This window comes from Eurosta solidaginis, chromosome 3, assembly GCF_040869045.1.
Source record: "Eurosta solidaginis isolate ZX-2024a chromosome 3, ASM4086904v1, whole genome shotgun sequence".
Classification (NCBI taxonomy): domain Eukaryota; kingdom Metazoa; phylum Arthropoda; class Insecta; order Diptera; family Tephritidae; genus Eurosta; species Eurosta solidaginis.
The window spans coordinates 31,311,165-31,330,170 of record NC_090321.1 but is presented as its reverse complement, the minus strand read 5'-3'; the positions used below and the strand labels follow the sequence as shown (position 1 = coordinate 31,330,170).

The window sequence follows — 19,006 nt, the reverse complement described above, 5'->3', positions numbered from 1 at the left end:
AAACCCAGTTTACATACATATGACATAGTTGCAGCGGTAATTAAATAACTACGTTTCCTATACAAATTTACCGCTTCCATAATCGGTTATTGTGAACAAATTTTAGAGATGGCAATTTTTTCTCTAGAGTGTCATCTCGAAATGGAAGTACGGAATAAAAGAAAAACGTGGAAACTGTTATGTTAATTATCTAGTTCCTAGAGCTAGATGAACTATTCGGGGTTCATTGCAGATAAGTGCATGTTTAAACGTGGTCTTACATGCCTAAAATTATACTTCAAATTCTTAAAAAAAATTGTATGGGGAAAGTATCGAAAGCCTAATACAATTTAAAGATCAATATCTCAAATTGAAAAGAGAACATTCTAAAGGATAAAACAGAATTTTCAAGGAAAATAGACGCATTTTCAAATTTTATATGATGTTTTGTAATAAAACGAAGTTTTCGTGACGACAAAGCGTAGTCAATATAGCAGAAAAACGTTCTTTTAACACTTTCAGGTACAAAACTCTCGAAAACCAGAACCAATTTAAAAATGCTCAAAGGCCTTTAGAAAAGTATTGGCTTATTTGGTCTGGAATTTGTTCGGAGTGTGTTATCGAAGGAAAAAATTTAAATGGGAAATGATAGGGATAGGAGTTAAGTTGGAAGATGAAGATAATCTCGTTATATGTAGACTAGCTCTAAGATCTAGTTAACTATATAACAAGATTTCCCATATACATATGTCGTTTTGATTATCGGAAATTGTGATCAAAATTTAGAGATGCGGAGTTTTTTTCATAGTAAAAGTTTCACCTCTAGAGTGTAACTCTAATTTGAAGCACATAATAAAAGAGAAACGTGAAAATTTGACAGTTCCCAGTGATAGAACATATCTAAACATGTAGATTATATATTGACGATTTATTGTAGATAAAGGCATGTGTAAAAGTGGTCTTAGATGGGATTGTCCTCATATTCGGACTTAACTCCTAATCGGTAGTTAAATAATTAGATTTCTCATTAAATTTTTCCCTTCGATATTCGTTAATAATGAACAAATTTTAGAGATGTCTGGAAATTAAATCTTTTTTGGGAACCAGCATCAACACTAGCAACAACATCAGCACTGAAATCCAGCGAAGAATCAATCTTGCCAATAAATGCTACTTTGGACTAAGTAGGCAATTGAAAAGTAAAGTCCTCTCTCGGCGAACGAAAATCATACTCTACAAGTCACTTATCGTACCCGTCCTGCTATATGGGGCAGAAGCATGGACCATGACAACAGCAGATGAAGCGGCTTTGGGAGTGTTCGAGAGAAAAATTCTTCGAAAGATTTATGGACCTCTACGCGTTGGCGATGGTGAGTACCGAAGAAGATTTAATGATGAGCTGTACGAGCTATACGCAGACATCAACATAGTCCAGCGAATTAAAACGCAGCGCCTGCTCTGGCTAGGCCATGTTATGCGAATGAAAGATGATGCTCCGGCCAAGAAAGTGTTTCGGAACCCGCCTATGGAAGCAGAGGTAGAGGACGGCCCCCACTCCGTTGGAAGGACCAGGTGGAAAACGATTTAAACTCCCTTGGTGTGATCACTAGGCGCCGGTTGGCGAAGCGAAGGAGCGACTGGCGCGCCTTGTTGGATGGCCATAACCGTTTAGACGGTTAAGCGCCAATTAAGTAAGTAAGTAAGGAAATTAAATCGAAACACGAAATAAAAGTGAAATATGAAAATTTTACAGGAAAGAGTCTGGTTCCCAGGGATGGGACATATATGACCGCCTAGATTAACTTTTCCGGATTTACTGTAGATTAGTGAATGTGTACACGTTGTCTTAGACATAGTTTATATATAACGAGTTTATCTTCATTTTCGTATTTAACCCTCAATCGTTAATCATATAACTATATTTCCTATAAAAATTGTTCGCTTCGACAATCGGTAATTATGATACAATTTTGGAGATGCGGGGTTTTTTTAAAGGAAAGGTTCCACCTCTACAGTGTAATCTCTAATTGGAAGCACAAAATAAAAGATAATCGTAAAAATTTTACAGAAATAATCTAGTTCTTAGGGATCGAACATATGTGAACGCGTAGATTATCTATTTTGGATTTATTGTAGATTACTGCAGGTGTAAACGTGGTCTTAGGCTAAAATTATTAATCGTGTTATTTCGATATTTCGTAGTGATATTAAAAGATGGGATGCGATATTTGTTTGATGGATTAATTGAAAGAGTCCCTGCGCCGTTAGACCATGTTTGAACATGCCTAAAAATCGTCAATAGAGAATCTACGTGTTGTCATATGTTTCGTCCCTGAGAACAAGATTATTTTCTGTCAAATTTCACGTTTATCTTTTATTTTGTGCTTCCAATTAGAGATTACACTCTAGAGGTGAAACTTTTTGTATGAAAAAAAAATCTGCATCTCTGAATTTTTTCATAATTATTATTGAGAGCAAAAATTTATACGGGAAATCGTGTTACATAATGAACGATTGGGAGTTAAGTACGAAAATTATGATAATCTCGTTACATGTAAACTAATTTTTGGGGTGGTTTCGGGGGTTATGCGTTTAAACTCAATTCAGGTTTTTTAAAGATTGTGTTAAACCGGTTTTTTTTTTACTTGTAGTTTATATATTTTTTGCTTATATGCATTAAGCAACATGACGTTGATTAAATGTGCCTTTTGCAAGTTTGTATATACATATGTTTCAATTTGCATATCTTATCAATACAAAATAATATATCGTCGTAATGTCATTAATCAGCAACTATATCGACGATTAATAAAAAATAATCAAATTGCAGAAATCTATATTTCATTAGTAGTCGGGTGAAAGGTATCGATGCAAAGGTATGAAATGAAGTGACGAGTTTTGTAAGGTAAATGAGTTTCCATATATCGCGTTTGAATTTTGCAATCAGTCTGATTTTACGTTTGGGAGCACGATGTTGGTATAAGTTAACATAAATAAAGGACTTAAAATATATAAATAGACAAAAACATATGTACAATATTATTTGAAAGTGATAAAATAACAATCAATTAAGTGAAAGGGAAAATATTCTACAAAATTAAGTAAATAAAAAAATAAATGCAATGAACCTATCTGGTAATAAAAAACAAATTGAGAAAAACGAAAATACGACAGATATTTCTGTGGCGCTACAGCCATAAAAACAAAGTGCTGAGCAGCGTGAGCGTAAATTTTTCTTTGTAATCAGCAGGTACATTTGCATAATATTGTAAGAATTTTGGGAAATTCCGCCTTTTTGAAATCATCTGCCAACGGTAGAATCGCTAAGCCATCGAATAAATCACTCCAACACTCTTTACTGCAAAATGGTCCCTATTAGACCATCTTGGGATTGGTAAAACTACACTTCACAACTATACTTCACTTCGCAACCGATAGCGTGTCCAAATCAAACTGATCACTGATTACTCAGCTTGCGCTGCCTTTACACTATCCGCTGCCTCACTCGCATATTTCTACCAAAGTCCAGACGTTTCGCCCTCTACAACTGCTGTATCTCCTGCTTGGTAATTGAACTACATATATGCGTGTGTATGTGTGAGTAACAACTTCGGCTGATAACCACATCTGTGTGTGAGTTATCTCTTCGTTGCCTTTATATATATGTGTAAATGATGATTGATGTGTTCATGTATATACGAGTGGCTGTTTCACGTCTTTTTATTGCTGCGTGATTATTCACTTAGTATCAGCTTAGTGATGCTAATATTCGTCACAATATTGACTGTTGTTCGCTGTTGAAATTACCAATGAAATTATTGCTTCAATATACTATTATCTTTTATCTCGCGCTTCAAATTAGAGATTACACTCTAGAAGTGGCACTTTATCTAAGAAAAAAATTTGCAACTGTAAAATTTGTTCATAATAACGATAATCGAAGGTAAAAATTTGTATGCGAAATCTAGTTATTTAACTAACGATTAGGAGTTAAATTGGAAATTGAAGATAATCTCCTTATATGTAAACTAGGTCCTACGGTGTCATCTCTCATTGGAAGCACGAAATAAAACAGAAACGTGAAAATTTGACAGTTAATAGTTAGTTGCTAGGGATTTGTGCATGTCTAAAAGTGGTCTAAGAACAATTTGTTTGGTTTAATTTTATATTTTATTTGTTTTTTTTTCTGTATTTAATTAGCTAGAACATGTTTCTGAATTTCACTTCTTCATCAGCTAGCTTCTTCTGAACTCGAATCTCCTACATTCATAACAGTGTAAAGGCAGATACCTTTAACCACTCAGAAACATGTCCTAGTAACCATCGCCGTTTGTAAACTTTGCAATTTTTCTCTAATATCAATCACAAAATTATTTGTTTTTCATTATTTTATTATTAAATTCATTTATTATATTATTTTATGTTCTTTTTTGTGTATTTCTTACTACACCTTTTCCAGTTTAAGTTCAGAAAATTACAATTCAAGTTCAGAAAATTACAATTCAAGTTCAGAATTTCCAATTTAAATTCAGAAATTTACAATTCAAGTTCAGAAAATTACAATTCAAGTTCAGAAATTCCAATTTAAATTCAGAAATTTACAATTCAAATTCAGAAAATTAAAATTCAAGTTCAGAAAATTACAATTCAAGTTCAGAAAATTTGTCGGCTACTTTTTTTTTATCCAATGGAAATAAATGTATATAAGGTAAGGAAGCATTGGACATCTTAATTCGCTTAAATCAATTTTGCGAGATAGCGAAGAAAAAACTCTCGCTCATAAGAAGCAATTGCATTGCCATCCACCTATATTCATAGCGTCACAACCATTGATCTGCACTGAGTATGACAGCAGTGATGAAGAAGATATGACCACTTAAACAGTCAACGGAGCGTCCACACTCCCGGAAGTAACGTATAGGTACTGTCTGCATAGATATTGGCGCCATATGTCAAAATATCTCAACTTATCCGCCATCATCATGAATTGGCACTTAATGGCGATTTTGGCAGTTTCGTAACAAATCATGCCAGCTTTCCCTGTTTCGCGGTAACTGACAGCGATTGTGAGAACCATGAGAGGTCAAGTCTTCCTCCACCTTCGCAACTCTGTGGAGGTCTCTCACTTCCACTGCTTCCAAACTGCTGTTTCGACTGAAGTACTTTCTTGGCCGTAGCGTCATCATGCACTTGTTGGAAATAATTATCCTCCATTTGATTTCAAGGTTCGGGATGTACACTAAGCTGAGTCGATTTATTAACCTATGTATATCGCGCCATCGATTTTTCGATAGGCTTTGGGCTCAGGAAAAAAAGTTCCACTAAGCATACCCTGAGTTTTTTGACTTTTTCTTTCTTTGATTTTTAAGGTTTTTTTCATGACCTACTTAAAAAATTTTCATTTGATTTTAAAATTTTCATGTATACCCTGTCCGACTCAAAATTGTCCGCTAAAAACTTTGGCGATAACAGTTTTTTGAAAAAAAAAAAAATATATATATATTTTTCAAAACCCAAATATTTTTATTTGTTTTAAAAACTGTTATCGCCAAAGTTTTTAGCGGACAATTTTGAGTCGGGCAGGGTATACATGAAAATTTTAAAATCAAAATTTTAAAGTCATGAAAAAAACCTTAAAAATCAAAGAAAAAAAGTCAAAAAACTTAAATTTTGCAGGCTCGAAAATTATTTTTTTCTTGAGCCCAAAACGTATCGAAAAATCGATGGCGCGATATGGGTTAACTTTCGTCCATGCAAATCAACCCAGCTTAATGTACACACCTTGAAGAAAACTTGGGGTACACTATACCCAAGCCACCATTTTGGCAACATGGTCAACGAAGCATCAACACTTCCGCAAGTAACATATAAGTATAAAATTAATTAATTAAAATAACTTTTGAAAATTAACACCCTACTTATAAATTTCTGAATTCGAATTGTAATTTTCTGAACTTGAAATGAAAATTCTGTGCTTGAATTGTAATTTTCTGAACTTGAATTGTGGTTTTCTGAATTTAAATTGGAATTTCTGAACTTGAATTGTAATTTTCTGAACTTGAATTGGAAAATCTGAACTCGAATTGCAAATTCCTGAACTTGAATTGTAAATTTCTGAATATAAATTGGAAATTCTGAACTTGAGTTATAATTTTCTGAACTTTAATTGTAATTTTCTGAACTAATTGTAAATTTCTGAACTTAAATTGGAAAGGGTGTAGTGAGCTTGAGAATCGGTATGACTACATTCAAAATGTGAAACCCGCTTCCCCTCTTCTCCCTATATACCATTCTCCTTACCTCAACCTCCATTTATCTTCTTATTTTTTGTCCAATTATCTCCCTCCCACTCCCACTACCTCTCCTTCTCCAACTCTTACTCCCACTAAAAATCTCACTGCCGCTATCACTCCCATTCCCACTCTCACTTCCACACTTCAACTCTCACTCTAAATCCCACTCCCCTTGTACTCCCACTCATTTATGGAATTTCTATAATAAATTTTGGATACCTAGCACCGCATACTTTTCCAAGAAATATTTTTCTAAACCACCCTTGAACCATAACGAACGAAACTAAATAAAAAAAACTAAAGTAATAATTTTTATGTTATATTTTTTTCTTCTCACAAAATGTCTCTTTGCAGCAAATTTCTCTTTTTAAACTTCAATAAAAAAATTCAAAAGCAGACTTAAAAACAAAGAACATTGGAAAGCCATTGTGGCCCAAATTCTTTCACTAAAATAACTTTTAACATTTTCGGCTTTTAAACAACAACAAAATTCCAGTATAATGGCACAAATACGACCATTGGCACCCGAGTTGGCTGAGGTCGCGCGCACCGTAAATAATGAAGTGGAATCACGTATTGCAGGTGATATTATCGAGTTACGCCAATGGATTGAAGATCAGCCATATTTGACAGCGCGCACCGATGATCAATTCCTTGTGGGCTTCCTGCGTTTCTGTAAATACGACATGGATGCAACAAAGAAACGTATAGATTATTATTTCACATACAAAACAACAGCCGGTGATTTATTAAAGAATCGACGCCTGGATGATAAAGTATATGGAATTTGCCGTGCTGGGTATGAAACTAAAACATAAACTGAATCGAGTTCAACACTTCTAACAAAATATTTTTTTTTTTCACACAGCATATTCGCTACACTTCCGAAGCCAGTGGGTCCTGGTGGTCCACGCATACATTTTACACGTATGGGTCACATTGACACTTCACTTTATACGGCCAAAGATATCTTCCGTTTTATAACGTTTCGTTCCGAAATTGAAGCTAACACCGACGATAATTGGATTATAAGTGGTGTACTTGAGATAATCGATTTTTCGAAAATTCCATACGCGTTATTACGACAATTCGATGCCAATTTGTTTAAGAAAATGGCTGCGTTCTTAGAATATGGCGTTCCAACCAATTTAGTGGGTACACACATTGTAAATGCTTCCATGGATGCTCAGATCATATTGAATTTGGTGCGATTAGTTATGAAACAAAAAGAATTGGTGAGTTTTTAAATGGGAAAATGAAAATTAAAATTTTGACGTGAGTATAAGGGGCTAGAGCTGCGAAGCTACCGTAGTACCACCCAAAGTATGGATAGTTTTATTTTTGAAACAACATCAATATTTTTCGAAGTTAAAGTCGATACTTTCGATATTGAGTATTTCATGAAAAGCCTGCATTTTGGTAGAATAATTTTGCTCATAACCTTTGGTTGGATTATCGGATCTAACCAAACTTTGACAGAACCTTAACCTTTCGGTTTAAATCGAAAAAAACCATATATTACACATATTTTGCTGGAAGTTAAGGCTGGCCAGAAATACGATAGTTTCGAAACTATCGATAGTTTTGCAGCTCTATGGGGGGTAATTTTGTAAGTCATTGAAGATAGCTTTTCAAACTAGCAAATACCTTGTAATCATGACAATCTCGGAAATAAAACAACTTCCCAGATGATTTTGCGAGGTTTGGACGTTTTACGAGCTCTTTGAACTGTTGTTGTTGTAGCAATAAGGTTGCTCCCCGAAGGCTTTGGGGAGCGTTATCGATGTGATGGTCCTTTACCGGATATAGATCCGGTACGCTCCGGTAACACAGCTCCATTAAGGTGCTAGCCCGACCATCTCGGGAACGATTTATATGACCACATTAAACAAACGCGATTCGCCGCTCGAAGGTGAGGTTTACAATAGGGTTTGGAGAAGCTATATATTGCGCTGACAACCTGAAAAGGTTGCGCTACACAACCCCTTGAATCTGGTATTTTAGTCGCCTCTTACGACAGGCATACCTACCGCGGGTATATTCTAACGCCCTAACCCGCAGGGGGTGCTTTAAATAACTTACGCCCACTTGCAGAGCTTAACTCAGAAAGTGTTCGGGGGGTTGAAAAGCGCAATACAAATCTTAATAGTTTCATAGCTTCCATACCCAATTGTCACCTCCCTTGCCAATGGGGAATCCTGTTACAAATCGACTTGCCATACGAAAACTAGCATTTTATAAATTTTGAAAGCACTAGTTTTTTGTATAGCACTTCGAAATATGAATATATCTTATATTTTTAGCAGTGGAGGATCTGGCAACCCCAAGTTCCTCGCCCCCAAGGCGAGATGGCCTAGAAGGTTCAATGTGGTCATATTAACCCCCCGATTAGCGGTAAATGAATTCAACACATCTTACCGTTGGCCAGACGAAATTTGACACCTTGAACTTTTATCAATAAATATCTGAATTTTGAAGAGAACTCGTCGCACACTGTGATTACCCAGAAATACACAGAGTTAAATTGAAGACTGGTCAAACTGGATGTGTCTAGCCCATCGTGAGAAGCTAAGTCTGAGTTAAAATGAAATAAATAGTAATCCAACCTTGAGCTTCATTCCGGATTGCGAACGATAGCTCAGACGCACGGTTCGCCTCCAAAAGATTTCGTCTAGCAATAGTATTCTCTATGATTTTCGTTCGGCCTGTACCTTTCTTACTTTATGTCAAACATGAAGGCGAAAGCAGTTGTATTATGCCATCGTTTAACATAGCGCAAATATAGTAGCGATTCGTCTCTGTATCGAAACGAACTTGCGTGAGGCATGAGGCCCTAGGCGAAGTGGGTGATAAGATAACAATATACAGATTTAGACTTTTGCAAAAAACTAGAAAATCGCGATCACACTCATTCTGACTCTAAGGTAGACGGTGATAATGCATTAAATGAGGAGACAAAATCCGATAGACGGCGCCCGGCCGAGATATTTAGAGATTTCTTTCAAAACTGGGAAATTTGCAGCCGATTTTTAAATGGTTTCTCAATATATTTGCAAAGTTCTTCTCAGAACGATAACATTGCATCATAGAGCCAGTATTAACGCTAGTTGGCGTACATATTGAGATACAAAGAAAATCATACAAAAAAGGAGAAATCTTATAGTAGGAGAGCTGGTAAGCATTTTTGAGCAGGTATTTGAGACGACGCAGAGAGCTGCCGATAAACGATCTCACTCACACTTACATGCAGGCATAACGCTGTTCAGTCGCACTCATGAAAATAATGTCGAACAGCTGACAGGTAGAAAGTCCCATCTAAACACTGCCTTTCTGACAAATTTTTTTTTTTTTTTTTTCAAATTATAAATAATATGTGGTTAAAATTTCAACGTGCCTCAAAAATATTTTTTCAATTTAAAAAAAATTATATTGCAATAACCTGGAAAATTTTAGACCCAACCATGGCGGAACGATACAAGGTGGCGTACCTACAAACATAAATAAAAATTCAACGTACTTTGTTTTTGTAAATTCTATGGACAAATGTGAAAATCGTACTGCGCCGGAAGTTGATGTATCAAATCAAATAAAAAAAGTTTATAATCAGCTGTCCCAAGCTGCCACCTTGTATCGTTACGCCATGGACCCAACCAAATAATCTGGCCTATATCTTTTTATATTTTTCAAATATTAAATTTTAACATATTTAATTTTCAAAGTGTCTCAAAAACATTTTTAGCATACACAAATGTATTTATTTTTTTGTTAAATTCAAGGGTTGCTTCAGCCCCGCCACCCCTTAGCCAGTTCTACGTTTCTATATTTAGATATCATTAAAAAATTATTGTGCATAATTTTCATTGTGCCTCAAATACTTGCTCAAAAATGCTTACCAGCTCTTAGACTATTACCATCGAGTTTTTAAGAGACTCTCCATTGAGCTACAAACTTGCGAAATACCGCTATGTGGCGTACATATTGAGATATTTAGAAAATCATACAAAAAAGGGAAATCTTGTGATCAGTTTTTAAGAGACTCTCTATTGAGATATTCATAGAATTCTGAATTGGAATTCTAGGTAGGTTTTTTTTACATTTCGTTGGGCTTTGTATTCAATGTTGGGTCACAAGAAAACTATAAAGAACGTTAAATTCTAATTCAATTTAATATTAACTTAGTACTGTTTTGACATTACTTCCATAGCTACACATACACTCATCGCTAGAGTCTCTCCAGAAAACTATTGGCAAAGAATATCTACCTGTTGAATATGGTGGCAACAATGGCACCTATGAAGAGGCCATGGAACATTTCGAACAACAGCTCAATGAATTTAGCGATTATTTCGACGAGGACGAAAAATATGGAGTCGATGAGAGTTTGCGACAAACAATAACAACAACTGAGGCAACAGTTGCAGCTGGAACGGGAGCAAATAAAACGACGTCCACACCAGTATCGCCGCCATCGCCTAAATGTGTGAGTGTACCTGAGGCATCTTTACGTAAATTGAATATCGATTAAATATTGAAATATATATACTCGTATATATGTATATACATATATACATCTACTTACATGTATACATATGTATATATACTATATTAAAAAAGCAAATAACTACAGATAGAAAGAAACAACAGCAACAACATAAAAGTACTAAAAAAGTATAATCACAAAATACTAAAGTAAACAAAGCTAAACTTAAAAAAAAATTAAACAATGAAAATCCGTGACGCGTAAAAAAGTTTCAACTTCTTTGTGTTCTTTTGTGGGTTCGTTAAAAAATTGCAAAATATTAAAAATTAAAAATTTATTAAGCAACACAATAAGAAATCATTTAATGAAAATATTAGTGTTATTTAGTGAGGTATTTACAAACATAAAATTATTGTAACCTGAGTTTTCATACAAATAGCAAAACCAACAAACAAACAAAAAATAGAAGAGATACACGAAAAGTTAATAGAACAATTTTATTCCGAAAACACAAAAACTGATATAAAAAAGCAATATCAACTATTGCAAGTCACATATTTACTTAAACAAAAAACAAAATAAACTATAGTATATTGTTTATATGCAAAATACTCAAAGAGTACACATACTATACATATAAACACACAAGTGCATACATAAAAATTAGCAACAACAACAAAAAAAATTAAGGTCTTCATTTAGTATAGTTATTATGCATATATACATTTATATATTATTCATATGTAATCATATATTTTTGGGAAATTATTTATGTGCGTGTATATAAGTATGTCTTAACGAATGCAAAGCTACATACATACTTATACATATAATGCGCGCTTTGTGTTTCAAAAAAGTATAAATTTCTATAATGAAATTTAAAGAAAATTATTTACAAAATTATACATGCATAATTTTATAAATACATATTTAATTATATATCGATTGCTGAGTGGATTATCACCCTCTCTCGGCTGTCAGTTCGAGCAAACATTATCCCAGACAATTTCCTAAAAACGCCTTATCAGTATTTTTTCCATAAAAGCCCCTTCTGGCATCAAAATGTATTGAACTTATGCTCAGAAAAGGCGTTTTGGGAACAAAAACTGAGATTTTACAGACAAATGCTGAAATAGGGCGTATTTCAAAAGTACGGTTTCGAAATTGTAGCATCGATTGATTGAAATTTCATTCAGCAACGGTTTAATAAAAGCGTATATACATATTAGCTACAATCTTTTGTTACTGAGTTGCAAAAACGCGCCGCAGCTTTATAAAGCTGCTTATATATACATACTTATCTACATATATGATTTTTTGTAGACAAATTTCCAAAAGCGGAGAAAATAAATCTCTTTATATGATAGGTACGAGAAAATATATTAATATATGACTTATAAGTTATAACGCTTTCGAAGATCTGACTTTCGATCACACATAACCCCTTACATGTAAACAAAGAAATAAATTGAACCATTAAAATTAATGAAATACTTCAATTTAAAAAAAGGAGAAATTCGAACTTCGAAATTCTTTAGCCTTATTTTGGAGACGAATTGCGAAAAACAAAAAAGTTACGTTTCAAAAAATTCAGTAATATATGGCTAATTGTGTTTTCGAAGATATGGCTTCCGATCCCGTATAAAACTTTTCTTTTTTTTCCAAACCTGCAAAAACAAACAAAAATTTCACCATTAAAATGAATAAAATACGACAATTTGGAGTTTGGAGGCAAACTTCGTAAATAGGAGAAATTCGATTTCTTTCTTTTCACCGTTAATATTACAGATAAGAAAAAAATACAGTAATATATGGTTAATTACATTTTGGAAGATGTGGCTCCCGATCCCGTTTAACGCTTTTCATATAAACTTGCAGACAAAAATTTCGAAAGTTTCGAACATCGAAAGTCTTATCCCATATTTTGGAGAAAAAATTAAGAAATTAGGTACTTTTTTACTTTTGGCTCCAAATATTCGAAAAAAGTTGATTTGGCCAAATATCCAGAAAAAAATTTGATTTTGCCGAATGGTGTTTTCGGCCAGTGTCGCCCAGCTACTAGAATCGACACTCAAAATAATAAGGAAATTAATAATAGCATGTTAAATAGCAGGCCCATCTTAAAGTAGTGCTTTAGATGATTTTGCATTTCGAATAAATTTTTTGCGTATCTGTTTCCATTTGGTGTTTGCATTGTCAGTCATATGAGAACGATTTAGTGCATGGCTGATGCCTAAATTCCAAACCAAGCAATGTGCTAAACCCATTTGTTTATCTGCCCTCCTATGTATGTTACTATTACTCCAGCTGACGTTTTCTAGTATGCTTTTTAGTGCCCCACCACGTGTTCTTTTGCAACTCGGTTACAGAAAATAAGGCTAATATACATAAATATATACACCACAAAAAGAAAAGCGGATGAAACTATATAATAAATACAAGGAACTTTGTGAAGTTTTGCATTGTAAATCATGTATTGTGGATATATAACACTGTGCAACAGCCGACTGGGTATTCGACCAAACCCACTTTTTTGTAGAGATTGAGGCTTAAGTAGACAAAGTACTATCTCCGTTGTTCAACATATTAAAAAGTAAAAATGTGGTCGTGGTCCACTCTTTTCCCTTATTTGAAGGGCTGAATTCTTTTTTTGAGAAATTTAGTATAACAGCTGTTATACGAGGTGAAAAGTCAGATAGTCCCATGATAGTGGCTACTACTTTCATGTCTGCACATACTCTCCACTGCAATTAGTCGTACTGTAGTTTTTCAAAAAAAGAATTCAGCCATTCAAATAAAAGAAAAAAGCCGACGACCACCACATTTTTACTTTTTTAATTTGCTGGACGCATTAACAAAAAAATAAAATTTCGAAATGCAGAATTTCGAACTTCGAAAGCAGATACCTTTATTTTGGAGGATAACTTCGAAAAAACGGAGATAGTACTTTGTCTACTTAAGCCTCAATCTCTACAAATAAGTGGGTTTGGTCCAATACCCAGAAAAAAGTTGGTTTTGTCGCATAGTGTAATTATTTATTAATGTAATACATAAAGCATATATGTATGTATATATATTTTTTTTGTGGTGTGTTTATCATTACCATTTTAAGTGAAACTTGCAAAAAAAATTAAAAGAGCAGTATGTTTATTCAGATTGTGCGCATTGATTTTAGTGTTGTTTTTAATTCAATAAACACCAGATCAATCTGAACTACACTAATGCATACATACAAAAAAATTGTGTTTAAAAAAAAACGCGTATTCCATTTTCTGTGTAAACATTTTGTTTCAAAACACTATGCATTTACATATATACATTATTATATTGTTAAACGCGTTCGAAATATTGCCGCCAAAAAAAGTTAAAAATATTAACTGTTGAGATTTTTTAATTAAGTTGTGTATCTTATTTGAATTTTAAGTGTAATTAAACGTATTTTTGTCTTAAGATCAGAATCGCTTCCCACTTCATTTCAGTTAAAGACGTTTTTAAATACAGCCTAATTGCCTGCATACAATACACAATGCACGTATTTTTCATGATTATTTTTTGTTTCTATGGCACATAGAATTTTAAATGCTTGAACACAAACAATTACAATCGATTTTTTTTTATTAAACATAAGCTTTCACTTAAAATGAAATTGGTGTTGTTTTGATTTTTTGTTTACTCATTTCTTCACTTTATAGTATTAGCTATCATCATTGGAAAAATGTAATTCATTTTCTATAATCATTTAGTTTTGATCATCATTCCTCATTTTAATTTAGTAGTTATAAAGACCGTCCTGTGCGTACATAGGTATATAATTTTTACGAATATGTACATAAAATACTTTTGTTCAGTTAAACTTTGCTAGATTTTCACCCAGCAATTTTTAATGCATAACGAGTCGAGTTTTCAGTGCGAATTTAAGCTGCAGTTGAAGATGAGCTCAATATAACATTGCCCCTTTGGTCATTTACATTAAATTTTACTTATCATCTCAGTTAAATCGCCCGTTACTTTAAACTCGCACTGAAAAACCGGGTCAAAGCCTCTGAACCGTAACTGATTTTTCAAATTTGAAAAACTTCCGCATTTGAAAAGCTTTCGAGCTTAGCCAATGGTTTGGGGGTTTTTTTTATCATTTTAACAAGCCCATTACAATTTTTTGAAGAGACGAGCAAGCCACATTTTTCGAACTAAGCCTCCAAAATATAGTTATGAGCTTTCGAAGTTCGAAATTTAACCTTTCGTAATTTTATTTACAACTAAGGTATAACAAACACACAAGAAAGTAAAAATGTGGGCTGAATTCGCCTTTTTTCAACTTTAATACATAAGTAAAACAGAAATAAGCATTCTTTAGCTTTTTTGAAGATCTGACTTTCGAATCCGTATAAAAAATGTAACGTAAATAGCAAAACAATATGAAAATGTTAAGAAAAGGCATTTCACTCCGGCATTTTTCCTGTTTTCTGTTTCTGTAATACGTTTCTTAAAGTAAAATTGCGAAAGGCACAATTTCGAACTTCGAAGACCATACCGAGATTTGGATGAACGCGGAAAATATTCTCTTGTTTATGGCTCAATATCTTCAAAAAAATTGGTTTGCTTAAATAGAGGAAAGTTTATTCTAGCGCATAGAATAAAGATTTGAAAATAGTAGAATATCAATTTTGGAAAAATCTTGAATTCGAAAAACTCATTTTTGCACGAAGTATCAGACTATATCTTTAAAAATTTAAATGTAATTTAAAATTGTATAACAAAAGCTGTCGAATCAATTTCGAAAACATTTTCAAAAATTCGAAAAGTGTTGAAAAAATCTTCATAAAAATTTCGAAATATTTATCTAAATTTTTATAGAAACTATATCATATTGCAGTTCAATCATATAATTTATTATTAGATTTTGTTCCATACAATAGTCCATCTATAGACTAAAAACGAAATACGAAACTCAAAATTTTTCAAAAGCTTAAATTTTCAAGTTTTTTTGATGAAACTTTCGAAATTCATAAAATTTTTATTTTTTTTAATTACAAAAATAAAAAAATAAAAAGAAGGAAAGTGCCGATAAAATTTGTTTGCTCCTACTGCTTAGTTTGCAGGTTTATGTTCGGGCAAAATATTTTTAATTTGCCAACAATAATCTATCGCTTATAATTCAAAAATCAAAAGCCAAACATGGTTACTTAATGGATCATTTAGCTTATTTAGTTAAAGAGATATCGCAGTCCAAATTTTACCATCATATTTGTTCAATACTACTGCGATAATGTAGGCGTGGCCAACCAACGGTCATGAAATAAATTTTCGCATCAAACTTGATTGTGATAGGTATATATTTGTTTTGTAGAAAATGTAAATTAAAAAGGTGCGGGCCATGCCCATTTATGAGATTCTCGAAACGAATTTGGAAAATTTAATTTTATTACAGTTTAACTTTTTAAATGAACTTTTGCGTAAAAATTTACGTGGTTCTCAACACAATTAGCCTATTTTCAGTAACTATAATGCTAGAGTGGAATATCAGCCTATCAGCTGTCAGTTCGAAAAACTCCTATCCCCGGAATTTGTCTCAAAAATGCTCTATACAAGAATTCGGTTAAAGAACGTCCGGTCTCCACACTTTTACTCAATTAAATACTGAGATAGAACCTTTTTGAAAAAAAAATAATAAAATTGTGAAGAAGTGAGTTCTAAAAAAATTTTGATATAGGAGGTTTTTTTTTTGTTTTTCTTTCTTGGTGGAGGTCGAAATATGTAGAAATTCTGCTTAACAGTCGATATCTAATAGCATAATTAGCTCTATTTATAAATTTTAAAAAGATAGTTTGGCTTCTGAGCTATGGCTCGAAAAAAAATCTCGTAAAACTGAAAAATTACAAAAAAAACTTTAAAAATTTTTTTGAATTTTTTCCGAAAAGTACATTTAAAAACAAATTTAAAAAAAAAAAGATCCCAAACGGTCAATTTTTGAAAAAGTTATAGCATTTTGAAAACAAAAACGGTGTTTTTTTTTTAAATTCATCAATTTTTTTGAGTTGGATAAAAAAATTTGATAAACTTCTGAAAAACGTCTTTCGTAAGCTAGAAAAAGAAGAAAAACTTTCAGCCAATTCTAAAGGGGTCGGGTTCAAAATTGGTCGAAATGGGATGGAAAACCCCATATACATATGTGACCTGGAATCGTGAAAGGGACCTATTGTGCGAAAACAAGTTTTCGATAAAAACGCGTCTAAAGTTTTTGTTTAGCTTGACTCTTTGTAGCGGCCGGCCGTTGTGAACGAATTTTGTAAATAAAATTTATGTAACTTCCCGATAAGCTAAAAGCTGAATATAGTTCAGAACCCGATGACAATGCAATAATAAGAAAAAAACTCCAATTGGTGGCGCATGGATCGAAATATTTCAAAAAATCGTATATGTGGTCCGATTTGGCTTTAAATGCGATTTGTGAAAAAACTAAGAAAAAGAGAAAACTGTGGTTTGTTCCATTGGAAAGAGCGTAAAATTTTCTATACGAATCACTCAAAATGTGAAGAACGGTATTTTCGCACAATAGGTCCCTTTCATGATTCGAGGTCACATACATATGTATATCTATGTATTAAGATGTGAAATTGCCTGGGAATAAGGCGGTTTGACTATGTTAACATATTATCTGTAAAGTGTATGCAACAACAAAGTTTATAGTTTACGTACTATTTATAATATAATTTATCACACCAATAAAAATTATCTTAATCAGTAATTATTAAAAAGGCCATAAAAGCGAAAGCAACGACGTTTGTAGGTCAACAAAAAAAAATTAAAATCGTAATAAATGATTAAAATGGTTTACTGCACTGAAAACAAGAACTGCTTAGTATACCCAAAAACCGAACACTTCCCACCAAAAATAGTCTCTTTTAAGTTAATGTCAAATTAGTGTTTCGTATAGTTACTTGCCCTTCAGTTACGGTTCAGTTATGTAAGTATTACATTAAAAAAAATTTACTTAATATTCATGTTAAAATAAAAATATTTCATTATATATGCACACATGCTTTATATCTTCTCATCGCTTATTTTTCAACACTTATTAAGTATTATTATGCGTTTTAATTTTAATATGCACAGAGTTTCTTGAATATTTTCCTAATAATACACACGCATACACACACGTAATAGAATTTAAGTTAATTTGCTTATATACTTAAACTTATTTGTTTTTTTTTTTTGGTTTACCCTTTAGTGTACCTCTTCATTATTTTCTACACATATTTTATACGAAAAATTATTCTTTTCAAAATTTTTTAATCAATTTCTACATTCCCTTCATTTCCCTTACCAACTTTAATTCGAAATTTATATATTATTTACTTTCAGAAATCTTCCTTCAATATATGGAATTTATTAAGTTCATAAGTATTGTCAAAGAAAAATTTCAATTTAATAATAACCTATAAATAAAAATAAAACAAAAAAAAAATTGAAAAATATGTATATAAAAATTTTAATTACATTTTGTGCGGTAAATGGGCGTTCATTCAACTAGATTTGTTGCGCTGTATCGAAATAAAGATAATGAAACCAACATACTAGTGCAAATATTTCCGGGTCGCATATATAGACTGCTAGAATATATGAAATTGTTGCATACTTAAAGGCGACTCATTTCATTTTCGTACTCTGTGATCTTTTCCATTATTTGCACAACGAACGTACCATATTTGCTGTTGTTGTTGTTGTACTAACGATAAAGACACTCTCCGAAGGCTTTGGGGAGTGTTATCGATGTTAATGGTCCTTTGCCAGATATATATCCGGTACGTTCCGGTAACAAAGCACCATTAAGGTACGATTTATATGACCACATTAAACCTTCAAGGCCCTCCTTCCCACCCCCTAGTTCCATGAGGAACTTGTGGTCGCCAGAGCCTCGGCTGTTAATGAAACAGGATTCGCCACGGATCGTGAGGATAGGTGAGGTTGACAATTGGGTTGAAGAAGCTATTTATTGCGCTGGCAACCCCTTGAGAGGGTGCTCTACACAACCTCTTGAATCAATTTGGTATTTTAGTCGCCTCTTACGACAAGCATACCTACCGCGGGTATATTCTAAGCCCCCTAACCCGCTGGGGGTTACCATATTTGTTCGCAATGAAATTTGCCGGCAGATATTTTTATAGATTATATTTTAACTCTCTAGTGATCCGCTAGGCCGCGGGGTTTTATTTTTTAAAACGCTGTTAGCTCAAATATAAGAACATATTTTTGA

The 19,006-nt window shown here is 33.1% G+C and overlaps 1 protein-coding gene across 4 annotated transcripts in view; it reads left to right on the top strand.

Annotated features, from left to right (window-relative positions):
• Positions 1-18,239, top strand: part of LOC137243525 (alpha-tocopherol transfer protein) — a 96,583-nt gene extending 78,344 nt beyond the window's left edge. For 2 of the 4 annotated variants that reach the window (XM_067771322.1, XM_067771321.1), the window contains exons 2-4: positions 6,627-7,071; positions 7,141-7,507; positions 10,477-15,417. In XM_067771322.1, coding sequence (XP_067627423.1) covers positions 6,773-7,071; positions 7,141-7,507; positions 10,477-10,797 — 987 coding nt within the window. In that variant the 5' untranslated portion in view covers positions 6,627-6,772 and the 3' untranslated portion in view covers positions 10,798-15,417. Of the gene's footprint in view, positions 1-2,984; positions 3,230-6,626; positions 7,072-7,140; positions 7,508-10,476; positions 15,418-18,114 lie in introns of those variants that run through there. The other 2 variants (XM_067771324.1, XM_067771323.1) reach the window with 2 other exon arrangements.
• The last annotated feature ends 767 nt before the right edge of the window (positions 18,240-19,006 follow it).